Raw genomic sequence first — 21,670 nt, forward strand, 5'->3', positions numbered from 1 at the left:
TCACAAAGTCATTTACATGCACAGAAGAACCCAAATTTCAGTCTCCCAATGCACTGTTCCCAGCAGAAGTCAAACAAGGTGATGCTCTGTGTTCTTGTTTCAGCTCTCAGACTGTAAACAAGTGTCCTTTTCAGTCTATTTAGTGTCACATTTTTTGTGTGTGCATTTTTGTGCTTTTTGTTGGTGATTTCACAGTACAAAATGGCCCCAAGCATAATGTTGAGACGCTGTCTAGTGTTCCTAAGTGCAAGAAGGCTGTAATGTGTCTTACAAAGAAAATATATGTGCTAGATAAGCTCATTCAGGCATGAGTTATGGTGTTGCTGGTCATGAGTTCAATGCTAATGAATCAACAATATATATTAAATATGGTGCTAAACTAAATAAAAACACACATAAATTAAGGTTGTATATTGATCAGTTGACAAAATGTGACCAGAAGCTCACAGAAACCTAGTCCTATATTTTCCTTAGGTGCACTAGTTCAGTTTTCATTAATTCAGTGTACACAGTGACTGTATGGAAAATAGCTATTCCAATGAGAACTGACTGTTATTCCACATATTTGATAAGGTAGAAGAAAGATTAAACATGTTAAAAAGACATAAAATATTTTTTTAAAAGACCTAAATCAAACTTCTAGAGACAAAACCTCAGTATCTAAATGGAAAAAATATACTGGATGGGTTAAGAGCAGATTAGACAATGCAGAAGATTAATGACCAGAAGACAATAAAAACTATCCAACATGAAATACAGACCAAAAAAAGACAGCAACAAGAAAGCATCAGAGCATCAGTGATCTGTGAGACAACTTCAAGTGGCTTAATATACATGTAACTGAAGACACTGAAATGGAGAAGTAGCACAAAAAAAAAAAATCTGAAAAAAATAACAGATGAAAAATTTCTTAATTTAATGACAACTATAAACCCACAAATCCAAGAAGCTCAACAAACTGCAAGCACAAGAAACATGAAGAAATTTTCACTAGGCTAGATCATAATCAAATTAAGTCCAGTGACAAACAGAAACATCTTAAAAGCAGCCAGAGAAAGAAAGATTACATCAAGATTAGAATGAGAAAGACTTATCATTGAAAACAATTCAAGCCAAAAGATAATAGAGCAACATCTTAAAGTACTAAAAGAAAAAAAACTGTCAAGCTAGAATTCTATGCCCAATGAAAATATTTTTCAAAAATGGAACTGAATTAGACTCTTTCAGACATACAAGAGCCAAAAGAATTCACCACCAGCAGACCACTATAAGAAATGTTAAAGGAAGTCTTTCAAGCAGAAGGGAATGACGTCAGATGGAAATATGAATCTACATAAAATAATAAAGAATCTCAGAAGTGGTAAATATGTGAGTAAATATAAAATACATGGTTTAGTTTTTAAATCTTCTTAAAAGATAACTGGCTATTAACAACAACAAAAATAATAATAATGTATTATGGGTCTTTATAAAATATGTAGAAGTTAAATGTTTAATAACAGAAGTGTAAAGGCCGAGAAAGGAGAAATGAAAGCATACTGTCGTTAGATTCTTTTACTACACATGAAATGGTGTAACATTACTTGAAGGTAGACTATGATAATTAAAGATGTATACTATAAACCTAAAAGTAATCCCTAAAAATACAATACAAAGTATCGCTAATAAGCTAACAAAGGAGATAAAATAAAAAAGACTCATTTAATCCAAAGGAGATAGGAAAAGAGGAAAAAGGGAACAAAAGAACAGAGGACATGAACAGAAAGATCGTAGATTTAAACCCAACCATACCAATAATCACATTAAATGTAAATGGCCTATACATTCCAATTAAAAGACAGAAAACATCAAGTTGGATTAAAAAAGCAAAATCTAAATATAGGCTGCCTTAAACCCACTTAAAATATAAAGACACAATAAGTTAAAGGTAAAATGATGGCAGAAGATATACCATTCAAACATTAATGAAAAAAAAATCATAAGTGGCTATGCTTATACCAGATAAAGCAGATTTAAGGGCAAAGAATATCACAAGGGATAAAACGAGTCATTTCATAATAATATAGAGGTCAACTCATTAAGAAGATATAAGAATCCTAAATGTTTATGGATCCAAAGACAAAAGTTTAAAATACATGAAAAATTGATCAATGAAAGGGGAAATAAACAAATCCATAATTGCAATCAGAGATTTCAACACTACTCTCTCAATAATTGGTAGAATAAGTAGACCCAGAATCGGTAAGGATAAAGAAGACTTAGACAGCACCATCAACAAACTTGATCTAACCAACGGCTTATAGACCACTCCACTCAACAAGAGCACAATACACATTTTTTCCAAGTGCATGTGGAATATTTATCAAAACAGACCATATTCTGGGCCATAAACAAGTCTCAATAAATTTAAAGAATCAGGGGGTGGCCGGTTAGCTCAGTTGGTTAGAGCGCAGTGCTCTAACAACAAGGTTGCCAGTTTGATCCCCACATGGGCCACTGTGAGCTGCGCCCTCCACAACTAGATTGAAACAACTACTTGACTTGGAGCTGATGGGTCCTGGAAAAACACACTTAAATAAATGAAAGTTAAAAAAAATTAAAAATTTTTAAAAATAAATAAATTTAAAGAATTCAAATTATACAAGGTATATTCTCTGATGACAATGAAATTAAATTAGAAATCAACAACAGAAAGCTATTTGAAAAATCCCCAAATATTTGGAAATGAAATAATATAGTTCTAAATAACCCATATGTCAACGAAGATATCAGTGGTAAATTACAAAGTACTTTAAACTGAATGAAAATGAAAATACAGCATTTCAAAACATATGAGTAGCAGCAAAAATCAGTGCTTACGGTGAAATTCATGGCACTAAAAATGCCTTTATTAGAAAAGAAAGGTTTAGTATGACTGATAAACAGTACATTATTCTCTCCCAAATAACCATAATTTAATGAAATGAAATTACAGCTTCAAAATATAGATGACAGTTCCGTTTGATGGGGCAGACCCCTTTTTATTAAAATCACTGTTTTACCTCCAATGAAGACAAAACACAATGCCCACATAATAAAGTCCTACATATCTGGAATGCCAAGAGATTTAAGTGTCATAGTACATGGTAACACACGCACCTGTGCGGTTAGCTGGCCTTGCTGACTGGGAATCAGGAGAAGTTAAGCTTTGCCTCCTTCCTACTTCATCAGAAGGAGAGGTTGGTAATGATGATATTGGAGGAGTCTGTGCACGACGAGTGGGAAGTACAGTGGTAGTTGGGTAACTAGAGAACATTTGCCTTTAAGAAAACAACAATGGTTAGCATAAAAATCCAATTAGCAAATACATACATCACCATCTTATAAAAGAATATATGACCTGGAAAACTATACAAGTTAGCTATAATTTAATTGGGGACAGAGGATAAAGACTCTGCAGTTTTAAAAATCAGTACCTCACAGGATGCTTTCACTATAAAAGTATAATACCTAATCATTTGTTTAGCAAAAGGTAGCAACATAGCAGGTGGAAGAACATAGCAATTACCAAAAAAGATTTTATAAAATCCCTGCCTTCATGGCACTTTCCTCAACTGTAATACCAAGATGACAGGGGTATTTTGGTAGGCTTACAGTAGTTAGAATGAAAAAGACTTTTAAAGATAGAAAACTTAAGAGTTACTTCAAATATAAATTCACTAGCTAGCCATGCAATTATTCACAAGGATTCATAGTAAAAGTGTATAGGGAAGTTATGGAAAGAAAATGGCCCAGTCACCCTGCACAACTGAAAAATAGCATATAAATGGCATGCCAGCTGTGTAGAACAGGAAAGGTACCGGAGAGGCAGCACCTCTCAGGATGAGGTGGCAGACATTGTCCAAAGAATAAAGTTAGGAAGATCCTCACTGACTGACTGCTCTTTTGATTTGTCCAACAGAACTAATAACTTTTTAAGTATCAAAAAGCATTGTCTCCCCAGTTAAATATTGGTGATATGATGGTCTTTACATAGGGGACAGTTGTTTCCCTGATTTTTTTCATGCTAAAATATATTCAGCCGGGCAGAGACAATTACAGCTCTAATGCAGAAGACTGAGAAGAAAGAAGAAATCACAGGCCTGGCGAATGCTTCTGGCAGCAAGAGAGCATTATTTTACCATTGAATCCTATGCCTATAATACAGAGCTTGAAAGGCAAAAAAGAGTCGCAGCACTACTAATCCTCTGGGGATGTCCTGAATTCTATAATTGCTGGAGGGATTAAAGATCACATTAGAATATCCTACCATTCCTCTCTTCCTCCTTTCTTGAACATAAGCACTTCTTTGGAACTGTGGTACTTAAGTGAGAGAGCTAAGAGGCAGGAGATGTGTGGGGAATGGGTAAAGGTAGCTACTAATACTGGTGTTCCTTCTGCATAAGACCAGAGCAATAATTTTTAACATGTGGCCACCGCATCAGAATCACTGGGGAAACTTAACTGAAATACAAAGTACGTGCCCAGCAGGCGCTAAGAGGTTTGCTGGGGGATACAGCCCCAGAGCTTTAGAAAGCCGACCAGGGGGCTCTTGTGCACAACAAAACTGACAGTCATTGCAATAACAGCCACTCTCTCTTCTACTGACATGTCAGTCTACACATTGGGGAATAATAATGGCCTGTTAATTAAAGGGAGGGGGGAAGAAATAAGAAAAAGGAGGCTATCCATTCTCCTTCCCCTTATTTCCCTTAAGAGAGCTCACAAAATAGCCTCTCCCTAAAGATCTTCTCTCAAGGTTTTCATTGTGTGTATACAACTAGCAAACTGAAGCAAAAAGAAAACGTTAACATTATCAGAAATTTACAAATCTACTAAAATAGGGTTGGCTGAAGAAGCATCATAAGACATGCTCTTTCATTTGAGTAGACTTATTTGATTTTACAGTAAGAAGAAACTATGTTTTAAAGGGAAATAACCTGAGAAAATTATTTTTCATGGGTGAGCTCTTTCTTGAGGCTGTAATATTCCAAATACAAGTATTTACTTGTTAACGAAAAAAATATTCAAAAGCTTAGTCAAAAAAGAAAAAAAAAGGATCAGTGCAAGGCAATAGAAAGTTGTTAGCAGCACCGTTGATTAGATCTGGGACCACCGCTAACTGGCTGTAAGACTTGGGGCAAGTTGTTAAACTTCTGAGGAACATTTCCAAGTTCAGTAAAATGGGTTTGACCATATAATCTCTTAGGTTCCTTCTATCTCTAGAATGCTTTAAGTTGAGCACATTCTTCGTAAGAGAGCAATTGTGTATTCAGAACCATAGCCATCAAATATGGCAGACTTTACAGGTCAACTTCCCTACCTGAGAAGACTTAGTGGCATCACTCCTGGGGACTCAGAGGCAGGCACTGTTTCTGTGTCAGTAACTGGAGTGGTGGCAGTCGTAGTGTCCTCCAGTGAGCTGCTCATAAAGGAAGTCGTGCTCGAGGCTGATGGGCTGGTGGTAACTGGAGTCTGTGCCTGCTGGGCTTGGTCACTTTCTTCAGCTTGTTGGTCAATCTCTATAAAACAAGGTAAAGGTTAAGGAAGCAGCAAGGATTTGTTTTCTCAAATGTGACATGGGAATCGAAAATTTTTAACCTTTAATTTGGAAAGTTTCTGAATATATTTCATCAATTATCAATCTCTATGAAAGATTTACAGAAAAAAATGTTCTTACATATACATATACATCTGTGTATTCACTATTGTACTCAAAATTGTAGACTCTACAGACAACAATGTAATAAGTCCTTGTAATTACTCATTTCTCTTTTTAGGGAAGGTTCTTTAAAAAAAAAGTCTCATTCATGCTTGTAAGATCTGACCAGAGATTCTCTAAAGACATCAATCATTAAAACTGTGTTTCCTTCGATTTTGATGCCTATCTTTACTCTTTAAATAGGTAAAGATGAACACATGCAAATACAAGAATAATGAAAATCTAGACAGAAACTCTATGCTCTGAAAAGGGCAATGCCTCACAAAATAATCTACTCCAAGTTAAAAAAAAACAAAACAGTTGCTACAAAGATAGCTAATTCTATTAAGGTTTGCTAAATGGCCACATACTTTCATAATCATCATCAGCTTAACACTTCTATTCTATGCACCATGCACCCCTCTCTACCTGTGTACTGTCTAAGCTAAGAAAGAAAGGAGGGAGTAAAGGAAATGAAAAGGAAGGAGGAAGAGGAAGGGAAGGAAGAAATAGACAGTGGAAGTTCCATGAAGACAAGGGACTTTGTTTTGTTCACTGCTGACTCCCCAGAACCTAGAAGAGTACCTGGCATATAATTAACAGGCACTCAATAAATATTTACTGAATGGATCTCATTTTCATCTCAGAATTCATATTATCCTCAACAGTGAGGATAAATGATAAAACAAGGTTTTTTACATATAATACAGAGTCAATGAAAGTAGTACTTTAAAATGACCTTTAAAATGTCTCTGAGAAGTTATCAGAATAATATATATTTTGAATCAGATCAATAAATACTTGAATACCTTTTGTGACATGAGTTAAATTTCAGTTTTACAAAATGTAAGTTTTGTAAAATAATATTTACAAAATTTTTACAAAATTATTAAATTCTAATGCTTTATAGGTCTAAAATAGAAAATTATCGGTAGATTATTAATATAAAAGAGAAAAAAGAACTGTCCACCTTGCAAAGGAAAAACAATGTGAAAATTACTTTGGCCAAAAACAAAAGTTTATAAATAATTTCAATTATAAATAATTCCAACAGCACAAAAGAAAAAAAAATATCAGATAACATACCTTGCTTAATTTTGCCCCCAAACTGGTCTTCCAAAAGCCCATGGACCACTAATTTATAGATCATGGCTTGAGCTCGTTCCAGATCAGCTAATCCCAATGCTCTCTTTATGGGCGACCGCATGACTGCTCGCTTCACCATGTGTCGCATCAAAAACTGCAGGGCTGCACGCAGTTCCACATCTTCATGGACAACTGGAGAGCTCGCACAGTCAGAGTTGTGGCCATTTTCAGCTAGAACTTTTGGTATCAGCAACAGCTCAGCATATTTACTACAGCCAAGAAGAGCACTAAGTGATTTCATAGCACCAAGGTAGAGATAGGACAGCTGGACTGCTCTGATTTCTGACTGGGCTATGTCATGGTTTTTGGACATGTGTTCATGATTTTTTCTTTTTCCTTCTGGTATTTGATGTTGGGATTCCACACCTGGGAGAGCTGGATCTGAAGAAAATGAAGCTATTTCGTTTTCGGATTTGGAGCTTGTGGTACCCTGACTTTTGACATCGTCAGATGTTAAGCCTGTTTGCATATCTAAAGCAGATTCACTCTCGGTTTTCTGTTCAACATCCCCTTTCTCCTCAGATTCATGTCGGTGTTTCTTTTCATGTCGCTTGGTGCTCTGTTTGCCCATGTCTTCATGAATGCCAGTCAGATACGTGAGGTCCAGCAACACAGAAGCCGTCAGGCCCCGGAATCGCGCCACGTCAAAAGGCAGTGGTTCACAGGGTTCCAGGTTATACAGTGGAGTATCACTAGGCGACCAAAAAGTTGGGAAGCTTTAATAAAGATCAGAATGACACAGGAAGAAGCAAGTGAGGGATAGACAGGAGGAAGGTACAGAAAATAATGTAGACCAAATAAGATGCATCATGTACACAGTACAGAGAACAATTGATACAAACTAGAGAGGTCATCACAGAGAGAAAAATGAGTCTATTACGAGAATATGGGGAGATGTGATGTAAATGCAAAAGCAATGAGATGGGCATGTGCTTTCAAATAAGAATGTTCACTATAATATAAAGTAAGCCAGGAAGTAGCAAACTCTCTGTAAAGAGCCAAACAATAAATATTTTAGACAGTGTAGGCCATAACCTTTGAACCCTACCATCAGTGTGAAAGCAGCCACTGACTTACCTAAACCAGGGGGTGTGGCTCTGTAACTATTTACAAAAAACAGGAAGTAGACAGGTGTTCTTTGCCAATTCCTAATGTAAGCTATTTGGAAAGTTTGTATAATAAATCTAATTTATTATGTGGCTAATGGCCATTTATAACCTATTCCAGAGAAGACTTTGCTTCATTTAAAACATTACATTGTATTCTTTAATTAATGCTTCCAATTTATAGTTTAAGCAAAAATATGATCAGATATTTTCTGATATTTGGCAAGAATTTCCTGAAGTTTAAAAATCTTGTAATTCTATAAAACATAATAGAAAGTTTGAGGAAGTATAAAAAGTTTGGTGGCACACATTTGTTGTATTAACCTAAATTTTAGTTCTAACTTAACTTTCCTAATATTATTTTCCCTTTACCTCATTTTTCTTATTTGTTTTAATTTAATTTATTTGGTTATACTGTATGTATATTAATAAGGATTAATAAATCCTTTCTGAAATAAGGCAAAGAATAAAAGAAAAGATAGATATTTTCACATAACATTGTAAAATTTTCATTGGTTTCTTAGCTTGGTGGAGGTGGGGGGAGGTAGAATCTATCAACTCCTAAAATGATGTGTAAACTTTATTATGGATATTTTTTAGCTGAGAGAGTCCTTAGCTACTGTTAGACTCTAAAACAGTACAGCCTCCGAAAAATATTTAAGAAACACTGTTTTAGGTATTATCCCATGTCATATCAAGACTATCACAGAATCACTTTAGGCAGTATAGTGAATAGTTATATTATCAATAAATTCTTATTTTCAAATGATACAATTATACAGTAATTAGATAAGTGAGTCCCCTTATCGATGGAGATACTTGACATATTTCTTTTTAAACATATAAAGTTTCTAGTTCACACAAATCCTATCTGATGGCAAAACACATCTAAATGCTTTTAAGTATACACACAGTTTGTGTCAAATAATGTCATTCCTGTATTTATCCAAAATGTTGCACACACACACTGAGAGGATAGAAACAAGTGCTTAAAAAAAAAAAAAGGCAAGAATACTTAAAATCACAGATAATACGAAACCTAATTTTAGTCACTCAAACGTTCTCGTCCTACATTCAAAGCCCTTCTACACGAGATGTAACTGATGGATCTGCTGGCTGGCGTTTTCCTATCCCAGTGTATAATAAACATGATCAAACAGTAGAAGGGCAAATGAAAAAATAGAAGGATCCCAGTTAGACTTACCATTTCTTCACAAAACAAAACAAAACTACATACTTTACAAACCACTAGTATTCCAGGGAACATAGATTTGGGAAATATTCCTTTATGAAATCATACCCAACTGTATGAAAAAAAGTATTTTAAAAAGTTAACTGGCAGCTCACCTAAAATAATAATTACTGTCTATAGGCAATGGCCCATGTCACCGTTAAGAACTCATTTGCTATAAGCGTAACTCAATAGATCATACCTGATTGTAATTTCTGCTTCATCCCATTGGACCTTGGCAGACGTGCTGCCCTCTTTGACCACTCCCAGCAGCGTGGCATGGCGCCCAGTTTGCTTGTGAACACACCGACCTCCAACTCTAAGACCAGCATCAACTCCTCCTATCACTGCCAGCACAGGCCACACCTCTATGCAAAGGGTCCTCAGCTGCAGCTCTGAGAGGTCAGCAAGGCCATGTCTATTATGTTTACCTTTCTCTTCCTCTTTGCTCTCCTTCTCCTCTCTCATTTCATTTTCCTCTCGGCTTTGAACCGAGCGGCTTTTCTTTAGCTTCTGACCTGACTCTTTAATACATATCTTAATTTTGTGCAGCCTTTCCATCATTTTTTTGTTAATGCAGTAAGTCCAACGGTCTGTTCGGTGAAGGATTCGGATAAGCTGAATAGTGGCCTCCGCCAGCACTGCTGCTACTGGACTACAAATGGGGTCTCCTGGAAGTAAGTCTCGGGGTGTGCCACGCATCTGCATATCACAAATTTTCACCTGTAAGAGAATGGCAAATGTGTAATATTAATATTTCTCCTAAACTGTAATTCACTATAAATTCTAGCACATGTACTCCCGTTGAACTAGTGTTTGGTCTCCTAATACATGTGTATTATACCACTGACCCCAATAAGGAGTGAGCTTTACTGATGTTTGTAACAGTTATGGTCCTCTGATATACACTGCCCAGTCATTTAAAATTCACGCAGGCTGTGAGTATCATAGCTGTTGTGGCCACATGGAAGATGGATACAGACCAAGGCATATGTGACTAACTCAGTTCAGTCCAAAAAAATAAGACGCCTTGAGAATCTATTCACTCTCATCCTCGAGACTCCAGAATAATATTGAGTCCTGGGACCATCTTATATTGTTTCAGGGGCACAAAGGTAAAATCATAAATGTAGATAATTAGGAGAGCCCCAATCTGGACACACACTTCAAATAAGACATATAGAGGTTAAGAGAAGAGTAAGACTTGGGTTCAAATTTTAACTCTGCATAACCTTGGAAAATTATTTAATCTGGCTAAATAAACCTCAGATTTTTCATCTGAAAAAAGATGGCACTAATAATAGTATTAATAGTATTGTATGGTTATTTTAAAGATTAAATGAGCCTATGTACATAAAGTGCTTATTAGGACAGTGCCAGACACACAGTAAATGTTCAAAAAAATGTCAATGGCTACCCTGAAATTATAACTTCTTGAAAATTTAAAAAATGTATTTAAAAGCACAGAATAAAAAGTACTGCATTTTGCTGTGTATAATGCGCACTTTTTTGCCCAAATTTGTGAGGGAAAAATAAGGATGCGCATTATACATGGGTACTACTGATTCTGTATCCATATAAATGTTTTTAATTCTTTTATTTATGCTTATGATTTAAAAGTGTAACTCTAGAAATCAATAACTGTATCCATATGCAAAATAATACCCTGGAATATGATAATCAGTTTTGTTGAACTTAAGAGGAACTTGCAATGACGATTAGTTCTTGGCCTTCTATGATGCGTAACTGTCATAAATTTGTTACTGGTACATAAAATTTCTTGTCCCTTCAATCTGTCCCTGTGTTTTGTAATTGTTACATAAAATTTCTTGTACCATATGTTAAAAAATAAATGTTAAAATTCCTTTATAATACAAAAAACAAGCACTTAAATGTAAACAAGTAAAAATTTGAATTACAAAATTAAAACGAAAGATTTTCTTCCCCTGAAAGTTTGAGCCAAAAACGTGGCTGCGCATTATACACGAGAACGCATTACACATGGCAATATACTTTCATGGTTAGGATTTACCAAGTCCAGCACTTCCATTACAGAAATATTATTGTAGGACAGAGCATATTTAATCCAAATTTCTGAAATAATTTAGCATTTTGTGATATGTTAATAATGTTGCCAAATTACAAATGTCTTTATTAATATACTGCCATCAAAAAAAAAAAAGAAAGATTATATATGAGATAAAAACTTCCTACTAACAGGGTGGCCTGTTAGCTCAGTTGGTTAGAGCATGGTGTTAATAACACCAAGGGTGCCGGTTCGCTCCCTGCCTGGGCCACTGTGAGCTGTGCCCTTCTTAAAACAAAACAAAACAAAAAAACTTCCTACTAAAAAATAACTAGAAATTCTGGAGACCAAACCCAGTCTACCCTACATCCTCAAGTGAAAGGATGGATTAGAAAACAAACCCACCCACCAGCACAGGGAGATGACAAAGGAGTTTGTCCCTGCCTGGGTTTTAGATGAGAAGAAAAAGTTTAGAGCTAGGGGATATCTCTTTCAGAGGGTCCTCCTAAAGGTTTAGGGATCGCATTTATAATACCTATAAGATCTGAGAATCCCCTCAACTGAATGAATGAAAGGCAGCTTCCCCTTCACAACTGGAACTACCATTATTCAGCTAAGATACCTGATTACATTTAAGATTATTTCTATTATTTCTCTCATATTCATAATTGCCAATGAACCAGATTATTCCTAAACTATTTCCTATAATTCTTATAATTGCACATAGGCTTGAAAGTTGACTCACTATGTTCACATTGCCAGAATATCAAACAGTGCTTTAATAAAAAGTAAAGGCAATTTCTAAAAGTAATCTGTTCCAGAAGAGTAAATTGCCTTAGCAGGTAGGTACTTTGAATAGTAGAAATAACCTATATATATAAACTCGATCTATGCTAACAAATATCAATAAAAAATGATAAATATCCTTTATGTTTTAGACTTGAAGCTTCCTTACCTTTTCCCCTGGGTTGCTACTATAGAACATTACACACGGGTACAACTGTGCTGCATCCACATCTTCAAAAGCTAATTTGGGTTCCTATAGTGTGACAGAGGTGATGAAAAGAAAAGGAAAAAAAAAAAACATTAAAAAAAATTAATAATATCCAATCACATTCAGATTCAAAGCTCTTAGGAGACAGAACAAAGTTACTAGAGCCAAATTTCAATTAACCTTGCTAACCAAGGAAATTCCACATTATTACAAATGATCCTAATTTGTTCATCTGTCAATAATCTTACTGGGATTTTACTATCTTTCTGTTGTTTGATGCTGATAAATACTGTAAGAACCAAAAAGTAGTAGAGAAAAAGAATGGATAATCTATAATCTGAGTAATAGCACTTAAATAACTGAGATGAGTGTAAATAAAAACAAGAAAACATGAATGTTTGTGAATGAGTTTCAGTACCTCTCCATTTTTCCCAAAGGAAATGGTCCTGGCTTCCATGTCTAACACACAGGTAATGAAATCTCCTTGAGTGAAGCTGGACAATGTCAGAGTCTGTTCTCCATTGTGATAGAGGTTCCCACTGTAGGCCCGATAGAGCCACATATCCGAGGTAGTACGGTGGTTAAAGTCATGTACTGGCCAGCGAGAAACTCCAACACACGTGCCTTCATTACCTCTGTTTTCCTTCACAATGTAAAACTAAAATGAAAATGGTAATGTTCACTAATATTCCAAAAACCTATTTAGGTACTATTAACTACATAAACCAATACTGGAAAATGTTTATAAATAGTACTTATACATTTATGGGAATATAAGTTTATTTTCAGCCTAAGTGAAAATAACACACAAATGAAATATATTTCATCATTTTGTAAAGATTTTTAAACAAATTTAATCTTTACCTTGTAGAACATTTAGAATAACCTTTGAATACTTATTTAAAATTTTTTTAAAATTTCAATTACAATTCACATTCAATATTATATTAGTTGCAGGTATACAGCATAATGATTAGACATTTATGTAACTTACAAGGTGATCTCCCCGATAAGTCTAGTACCCACAATGGCAACATACATACTTATTACAGTATTATTAACTATATTCCCTATGCTTGAGTACTTATTTTAAATAAACAATCTTAGCTTACATCTTAATTATGAAGCTGAGGAAGTATGTTTAGTCCAGAAAATTATTAATGGAAAGCTTCAATTCTTTACATATAAATTTTCTAACTGCTCTCTTGCATATACTTCTGTGCAGAAAAGAGTTAATACAGCAGGTCTGAGACTGCTATCTTTAAAAACGCATGCCTTGTAATGCTGGCCCTTGGCTAGTGTCTGGGAATTGGGCTGGTAAAGTTTCCTCCACTGATACAAAACTTTCCCTAAGTGATGGGTGGCTCACCAGGCCTAGAATATTTGAACAAACAATATGGTTTATGCTGAACACCTGCTTTCCTTCTGGGAGTCTGGAATTTTGGCACATGCCAGGCAAAGGGTACCTTCATGATCAGCCAGCCCCCAAGTAGTGATCTTGGGTGCTAAGTCTCTAATAGGCATCTCTAAAGCACTGCAGACATGTTGCTGCATTTTGCTGCTGGGGAAAGAGTGCTCCATGCGACTTCTCATGGGAGGGAGAGAACATACGGAAGCCTGCACCTGGATTCCTCCAGACTCTGCCTGTGTCTTTTCTCCTTATTATCCAGCTATGTATCCGTATTGTGTTGTTGTAATAAATCTTAGTCACACGTACAACTATATGCTGAGTTCCGTAAGTCTTTCTAGCAAATCTTTGAATACAGAGGTGATCTTGGGGACCCCCAACACAGTGGTGGCAATGATGACATTGGACTCTGGAGCTCTTCTTGAGGACATCCCACTTGCAGCTGACTTACTATGTTCAGCTTTTTGGTTTAGTTGCAGTTTGCAATAACAGACTGATAGCTTGACTCTACATGTCTCATCTGTCTCCTGATATACACGCCTCAGTAGGTGAAGCTTTTCCCAGAAAAAGATCGATCTTTTCTAGGCTGCTCACTGGATAAATGATAATGATAAACAGAGGTAGAAGGTTTTCTAAACCTATTTTGAAAAAAAATTTTTTAATTGGGATTTTTGTCGTGACCAATTTCTGGTTTATAAGTTACATAAAAATGTTTTTGTGTGAAAATTCTTTTGTCCCTCTTTCACCCAACCTGTCTGGACAAAAGGTCTAGATGAAGATAAAAAGTGATTGAAAAAGTTTGAAATTATAATTACTAAATTACTAAATCACGGGTTTTAAAATAAGGGAGAAAAAACAAAAATGCAGGCCCTGGGGAAATGTGGAGGAGTGGGGAGGGCATCAATGATCTTTGTTTTTCAGAACTGTTCCTCCTCCTAAGGGAAAAAGTATCCATGTTGTCTTGAAGCCTGTTGTGAGCACTTTAAATTCACACTGACTGCTGGGCCTCCCACCACACTTGACAGACAACAGGAAGCAGAGGGTGGCCCCTGCTCCTGCACTTTGCACAGAACACCTCCAGATGTCATCCACACTCTTGAGGCAGATAAAGCGATGTCACAGACAAGCAAAACCATTTAACTGACTGCATTTAGGCGGTCCCTCTGAAACCAAGGACTCAACTAACTTATTCCGACTGCACTGGGAACAGAGGGAAAGAGGTGACACTGGCGCCCTGTTAACTTATTCTGCCTTATTACTGTACATCCTGACTAGGGCTATCCTAACAATTATAAACTTTGTTTCCAGGGATACCACATATGTCCTCTGGGAGTGTATTTCTTTTGTGTGCACCTATCGTGACAGCCTGAGACCTGGACTGGCCAGAGTTGTGCTGTGCTAAATCAATGCCTAAGCCAGTTTTAAAAGGTTAATACAAAAACGTAAGACCAAAGCCACATGACTTTTTAATGTAGACATTTATAGTTAATAAAATTTGTTTTAACTGGCTAAGTCTAGGACCTCTAAAAGGCATAACTGAAGTCAACCCTACAGGTTGGTCTCACTCTGCTACATGGGGTTCTACTTATAATAATAATTTTACTGTAAAGACACTGTGGCCAAGAGCCAAGAGGGTGGACTGCACAAAAGGAGTTAACATAGAAGAGACAGCTATCCTTAGAAAGGCCTGCTTGTGATGTTAGCCCTTGGCTGGCATCTGGGAACTAGACTGGTAAACAGTTCCCTACACCAGGGGTGTCAAAACTGCGGCCCACAGGCCAACTGTGGTCCACAATCCATTGTTAATTGGCCCGCAGCAAATTCCAAAAATATATTTAGTTTACTTAAATACACCAGGTGAGGCAATACATACTTCACCTCGAGTGAGTGGCCCGGCTGTTTGCATATTTTATCGCATATGGCCCTTGGTAAAAAACGTTGAAAAAAGTTTGGACACCCCTGCCCTACACTGATAAAAACTTTCCCTAACTGAGAAGGTTGGCTCATTGTGCCTAGACTCTTCAACAATATGGTTTATACTCAATTCCTGCTTTCTGACTGGCAATCTAAAATATTAGCTTATACCAGGCAGAGGGTATATGATCGGCACCTGATAAAAATCGCAGGCACTGAGTTTCTAATGGGCTTTCCCTGGCAGAAACATTACACACATCACTGCATTTTCACTGTTGGGTATGCACTGCATGACCGCCTCATGGGAGGGACTATCATGATTAAAAAATTTTTTGATAATTTTAGAATTGTAGAACAGTTATAAAAATAATAGCATTCCTGTATATCTTTCATTCAGTTTCCATTTATGTTAACATCTTACATAATGATAGAACATTTACATATAATGATTTTTAAAAACTTTCCATACATTTTTCATAAGAACCTGGAGAAAAAGGACTAGAAGGCAAAAATGCTAAAAACTACTTGGAATTCTACGCACCTTCCACTGATAGCACCCAGAAGTTACTCCAGTCGATGCCAATCCATATCCTTTTCCTCCACTGCCATGAGTTAAAATCTGTCCATTCTCCACTAGGCAACATTGAGCTTTCTCTGGGTCAAAGGACACTTCTTGAATAGGGAGATTCTCATCTTCTTCCTCCAACTCTCCCTGCTTCTATCAGAAAGGAAGCTGGGTCAGTATTTTGGAGTAACGCCAGATCTCAGTTAATACAAGTTAATACAAGTTTTGGCACCCCCAGTATATTCTAAGACCCCTAATTGGAGTCCATAAATATTTATTGAGTATCTACTACTGAGCAGTTACTATACAGGCAGTGGGAACACAATGATAAATACAGCATGGTCCCTGCCCATAAAGAGCTTACAATCCAATTAGGGGACAGAGAGACAAATAAATAACACCAATATTATAGTGAGAGAATTACAAAAGTTATATGACAGGTATAGCAGAAATATAAAAGTTTAAGTCTAACCATGCTTGGAAAGAATAAGGAAGCATTCAAAAGATGATGATTTCTGAGCTTAGTTCTGAGTGATGAGAAGGCATTAAGCAGATGGTCAAAGGAGAGAAAGACATTCAGGGCAGTATGTGTAACACAAGTCAAAGCATAAAGCTGCAACAGAGTTCAGATTGAAAGTAACCTCAAGCAGCATGGAATGTCTGGAGGATGAGAATGGCAGAAAAGGAGCCTAGAAAGTGAAGAAGGAACCAAATCTTAGAAGGCCTTGAATGCCATTTTCAGTTTGAACTTTACTCTAAAGACACTAGAGAGCGGACGGGTGGCTCACTTGGTTAGAGCGTGAGCTCTGGGCAACAGGGTTGCCGGTTCAATTTCCACATGGGCCAGCGAGCTGCGCCCTCTGCAACTAGAATGAAGGCAACGAGCTGCTGCTGAGTTGCCGCTGAGCTCCTGGGCGGCTGAATGGCTCAGTTGGTTGGAGCGCGTGCTCTCAGCTACAAGGCTGCTGGTTCGACTCCCGCAAGGGATGGTGGGCTATACCCCCTGCAACTAAGATTTAACAATGGCAACTGGACTTGGAGCTGAGCTGCGCCCTCCACAACTAAGATTGAAAGGACAACAACTTGACTTGGAGCTGACAGGTCCTGGGAAAAACACTCTGTTCCCGAATAAAGTCCTGTTCCCCATCCCCAATAAAATCTTAAAAAAAAAAAAAAAAAAAAAAAAGGGCTGGCCTGGTGGCTCAGGTGGTTGGAGCGCTGTGTTCCTAATGCCAAGGTCACCGGCTAGATTCCCACATGGGCCAGTGAGAAGCGCCCTCTATAGCTAACATTGTGACCAATAGTTCTCCCTGGAGCTGGCCTGCCATGAGCAGCCGAAGGTTGGCATGAGCTGCCGCGGGCTAACGTGGGCTGCCGTGTGCTGCCATGAGCAGCTGACAGCCGATAAGAGCTGCCTTGAGCAGCTGACTGATGACTGGCAAACAATGGCCTCAGCCAGGGGTGGAGGGCAAGGCTCATAATACCAGCATGGTCCAGGGAGCTGTGTCCTACACAACTAGAGAAACAATGACTGAGAAACAATGGCTTGAACCGGAGTGGGGGAGGAGGAGGCGGAAGAAAGGGCGGGGAATAAAAAGACAGTAGGTCGTGCCTACACAGAATGATTTACATAGAGGGTCTCTGATCAGATCTGTGTTTTATAAACATTGTTTTACCAGGAATGTACAGGATGAAGGCAGAGAGACTAATCAGGAGATTACTGTAAGAGTTCAGGTAAGAAATACTGAGGACTTGAATTCATTCATTCATTGAGTATTTATTAAGCATCTACTATGTGCCAGGCACTATAGCAGGTCCTATATATTTTAACTAGATAAGATCTCTGTTCTTAAAGAACTTATATTTTGGAAGATGGAGACAGAAAATAAACAAGAAAAATATCAGGTAATAAGGGCTACGTTGAAATTAACACAGGTGATGTAACAAAGAACGTGCGGCAACTAGATTGAGGATCAGGAAAGGACTCTCTGAAGAAATGATAATTAAGTGGAGACCTGAATAATAAGAAGTTGACCTCTGAGAAACATATCTGAGGGAAATATTAGGAAGAGAGAATAACCTGTGCAAGCCCAAAGGAAAGAACAAGCAAGCTTAGTGTGTCCAAGACACAGGAAAAGGCAAGTTGTTCTGAGTATAGTGAGCAAAGGGGAGAGAACAGGAGTTCTAGATTTTATCCCAAGAATGATGAGAAACCATTGGAGGGTTTTAAGCAGGGAATCAACATGCTCTGATCTACAATTTCAAAATACCACTCTGAATCCTGGGTAGAGAATGAACTATAGGGAGTTAACAATGGAAGCAGAAAGACCAGTTAGGAGGCCATTGCATAGTCCAGGCCAGTGATGATGGTGGCTGGCAGTAGGGCGATGGCAGAGGAAGGAGGATGTGGACAAATACAAGTTATTTTTTACAGAGGAGTCGATGGGACTTGGCGATTGCATGGATGGAGACAGAGAAGAATCAAGGATGACTCCTAGGTTTTTGGTTGAGTCACTAACTAGGCAGAACAGACTATAATAAAACTAAAGACGCTACTAACTATGAGATACCTATTAGACTATGGTTCAAGGGGTAAGTCAAGTAGAAGAAAGGTATATAAGTCTAGAATTCAGGAAAAATGTCAGAACTGGAATTAAAAATTTGGGAATAAATGGCATATGGGTCTGCATAAGGTTTGGTTGGGTACAGAAAAGGGAATGGGAGTGACAGCTGAGAAAAAGGGGGTCTTGGGACCAAGCTTTGGGATACTCCAACACTTAGATTAAATAGAAGAGGAAGAAGTAATAAAAGAGAATGAGGGGGGGGAAGTCATTGTACTGAGATAGAAGGAAAACCAGAAGAAGTGTGGAATCATGAAAACCAAGAAGGACCGAGGTAGCTAGATGGAGTCAAGAGCTACTTAAGAGCTCCTAATCAATGAGGTCTAGTGACTATATGGATGGGGACATTAGAATACTCTAGAGTTCCCAGGAATTCAGATCTGGAAAACTAGGTAAATGGAGCCATCAATAAAAAATGAGACAAGAAAAAAGGGGGAAAGGTTTGAGGAGGAGACACCTGGACTAGCATTTAAGTTTGGAAGGCAAACTTAAGAAGACTGCTTTCGATCCCGGGTTTCGGCACCAAAAAAAAAAAAAAAAAGAAGACTGCTAAAAAAGCTAAGCATAGAACTCTGAGGAACACCAGAGTTTGGGATGGAGGCAAGGGGAAAGTGGTGTCAAAGGAAAGATGCCTCCAGAGGGAATCAGGATTGGCAGAGAGTATATGGAGATCTAGACGGTAGTGCTCTAAAAGCAATAGAAGGCTACCGTTTCCAGAGGTCCAGTAAGATGTGGACAAAAAAAGTGTACACTGTATTTAGCAATTAACACTTTGTCATTTAATTTCTGTGCTTTGATGGAATATAAACAATTGGGTTGCAGAGGTAATGAGAAGCAAGGAAGTGCCTGAAACATATGTAAGATTCCTCTTCTGAGAAGCTCAGCAATGAAGGACAAGAGAGAAGATATAATATAAATGATACATTTACAAATGAAGAGACTGAAAGTTTAGATTTTGGGTGAATCGTGTTGAGGATGTCAAAATCATCTTCCAACAACTTTAAAAATAGAAACTTGGGCCATTTGATCAACGTCTACACCAGATTCACAAGCTGGAAGCACAGCCTCAAGGACGTGAAGTGTAAGGAACCTGTTCTTAGGGAAGGCTTCATGAATTAAAAAAGGATTTGGTAGGCTGGGAACGAGAGATGTGTATAAGCTGAGGGGAAAGAACCAGTGGAGAGAGAAAGAGTACAGAGAGAAGATGGAAAAACATAGAACAAGGTCCCTCAGAGGAGAGGAGATCTAGAGACAGGTGACAGGATCCTCACTTGTGCTGTCTAAAAATACCTCTTTGGAAGAATCAATTACCTGTAATTTTATTTCTTGTTCTTTTTCCTTTATCTGAATAGCATGTTTGGCCTGAGCAATGGGTGTCTCCCACATACAATCCGACAGAAGGGAAAACAGGCATTCAACAACCTATTTGTTGAAAGAAAAAGAATGATGAAATTTATAAAGGGTAATTTTAAGTATTTTTAGAAAAGAGAAATCATTCAACTATAATACTAAGTCACATGTGAAATTTGATTATGTCAATGTCCAACAGCTACCTTCACTGGTTTTCATTATCTTTTTTAAAGAGAGATTATTAACCCACTAGAAAATGGGTTCCATCGCCCTCATGTTGCCCCACTATGTGGACCTTTGAATAGGCCATGCAACTTCACATATTTCTCGGTAGAGGCCCAAACCTAGTAAGAGATTTCACCCTTACTATCCCTTACTGTAGATTCACTATCCCCCTCCTGCTTACACCTCATTACTTAATTTCTCTTTCTCCTTCCTTGCTTGGAGATGAAATAATAAAGCAATCTCAGAAGTGGAAGTTTTGTTACTAAATAAATGAGACATTTACAACGGAAGAGACTGTAACTTTAGATTTTGGGTCAATCATATTGAGGATGTGAAAAACATCTTCTAACAACTTTAAAAATAGAAACCTGGGCCATCTGATCATCTTCTACACCAGATTCACAAGCTGGCAGCACAGCCTCAAGGACGTGAAGCGCAAGGAGCCTCGTTCTTAAGTTACCAACTAGAGGAATACCTGGGTGGGGGGAAAAGACATTGTTTTATTATCAATGTGACTTAAATTCAAAGTTTAAATGAACTTGGTGAAAAATATCCCTGAGGCTGCTAAGCGTTTATGGGTGTAATGGACTCTACTGCAACCTATTATCACAAGAATTCTGGACTAATCCTGGACAGATTAATGTATATGAATATTCCCATTTATGTTTCCGTTTTCAGATATATATAAAGGAAATAGCACTATAATCACTACCTATGCCAGGCACTGTGTTATGGATTTCACACATATTAACTCTGTTGATCTTCAAAAACTTTACATTATATCCCCATTTTACTGATGAGGAAACTAATGCTCAAAGAAATTAAGTAAATTGACCAAAGCCCACACAGCTCAGTGGAGGCAGAGGTAGAATTTTAAACAAGTCTATTAATCTCTAAACCTCAGGCTTATCATCCCTTCCATTGCTTCTTCTCTGTCCATACCCTGGCTGCCTCAGAGAGATTGTAAGCGTTAGTGGGAATAAGCAGTTTATCCTTTTCTAAAGTAAACAAAGGTAGAGACAGACTACTGATACTTTTTTTTTACACCCATTACTGCAATAGTACCAATGGAAAATAAGTGCATATCTGATTTTTTTTATGCTCCAAGACCTGAATCAGTATTATATAAGCCTCACCTTTTAAAAAGAGAAAAAAAGCTGTTATAAGGTGTACTAGTTAAAAAAAAACAACTATTAAAGTATATTGAGAATATATGCATATAAAATAACAAGTACCATGGAAGATCACATTATGTTTTAGCATACTTAAAAAACTAAGATGATGAAAAAGTTCTGGAAATGGAGAATAGTCGTGGTTGAACAACACTGTGAATGGCACTGAATTGTATACTTAAATAGTTAAAAT

General features: G+C 37.3%; 1 protein-coding gene across 18 annotated transcripts in view; it reads right to left on the reverse strand.

The window, feature by feature from the left end:
• HERC1 (HECT and RLD domain containing E3 ubiquitin protein ligase family member 1) overlaps positions 1–21,670 on the reverse strand; it is a 171,354-nt gene that overhangs the window by 46,109 nt on the left and 103,575 nt on the right. For 13 of the 18 annotated variants that reach the window (XM_088797278.1, XM_088797275.1, XM_088797277.1 and 10 more), the window contains 9 exons: positions 20,674–20,780; positions 20,042–20,152; positions 16,086–16,262; positions 12,641–12,880; positions 12,184–12,267; positions 9,405–9,925; positions 6,806–7,581; positions 5,342–5,540; positions 3,139–3,299 (listed from right to left, as the gene is read on the reverse strand). In XM_088797278.1, coding sequence (XP_088653404.1) covers positions 3,139–3,299; positions 5,342–5,540; positions 6,806–7,581; positions 9,405–9,925; positions 12,184–12,267; positions 12,641–12,880; positions 16,086–16,262; positions 20,042–20,152; positions 20,674–20,780 — 2,376 coding nt within the window. The remainder of the gene's footprint in view (positions 1–3,138; positions 3,300–5,341; positions 5,541–6,805; positions 7,582–9,404; positions 9,926–12,183; positions 12,268–12,640; positions 12,881–16,085; positions 16,263–20,041; positions 20,153–20,673; positions 20,781–21,670) is intronic. The other 5 variants (XM_088797280.1, XM_088797270.1, XM_088797283.1 and 2 more) reach the window with 3 other exon arrangements.

This window comes from Rhinolophus sinicus, chromosome 3 (genome assembly GCF_057876585.1).
Source record: "Rhinolophus sinicus isolate RSI-liver-muscle chromosome 3, RSI-T2T, whole genome shotgun sequence".
NCBI classification, from domain to species: Eukaryota; Metazoa; Chordata; class Mammalia; order Chiroptera; family Rhinolophidae; genus Rhinolophus; species Rhinolophus sinicus.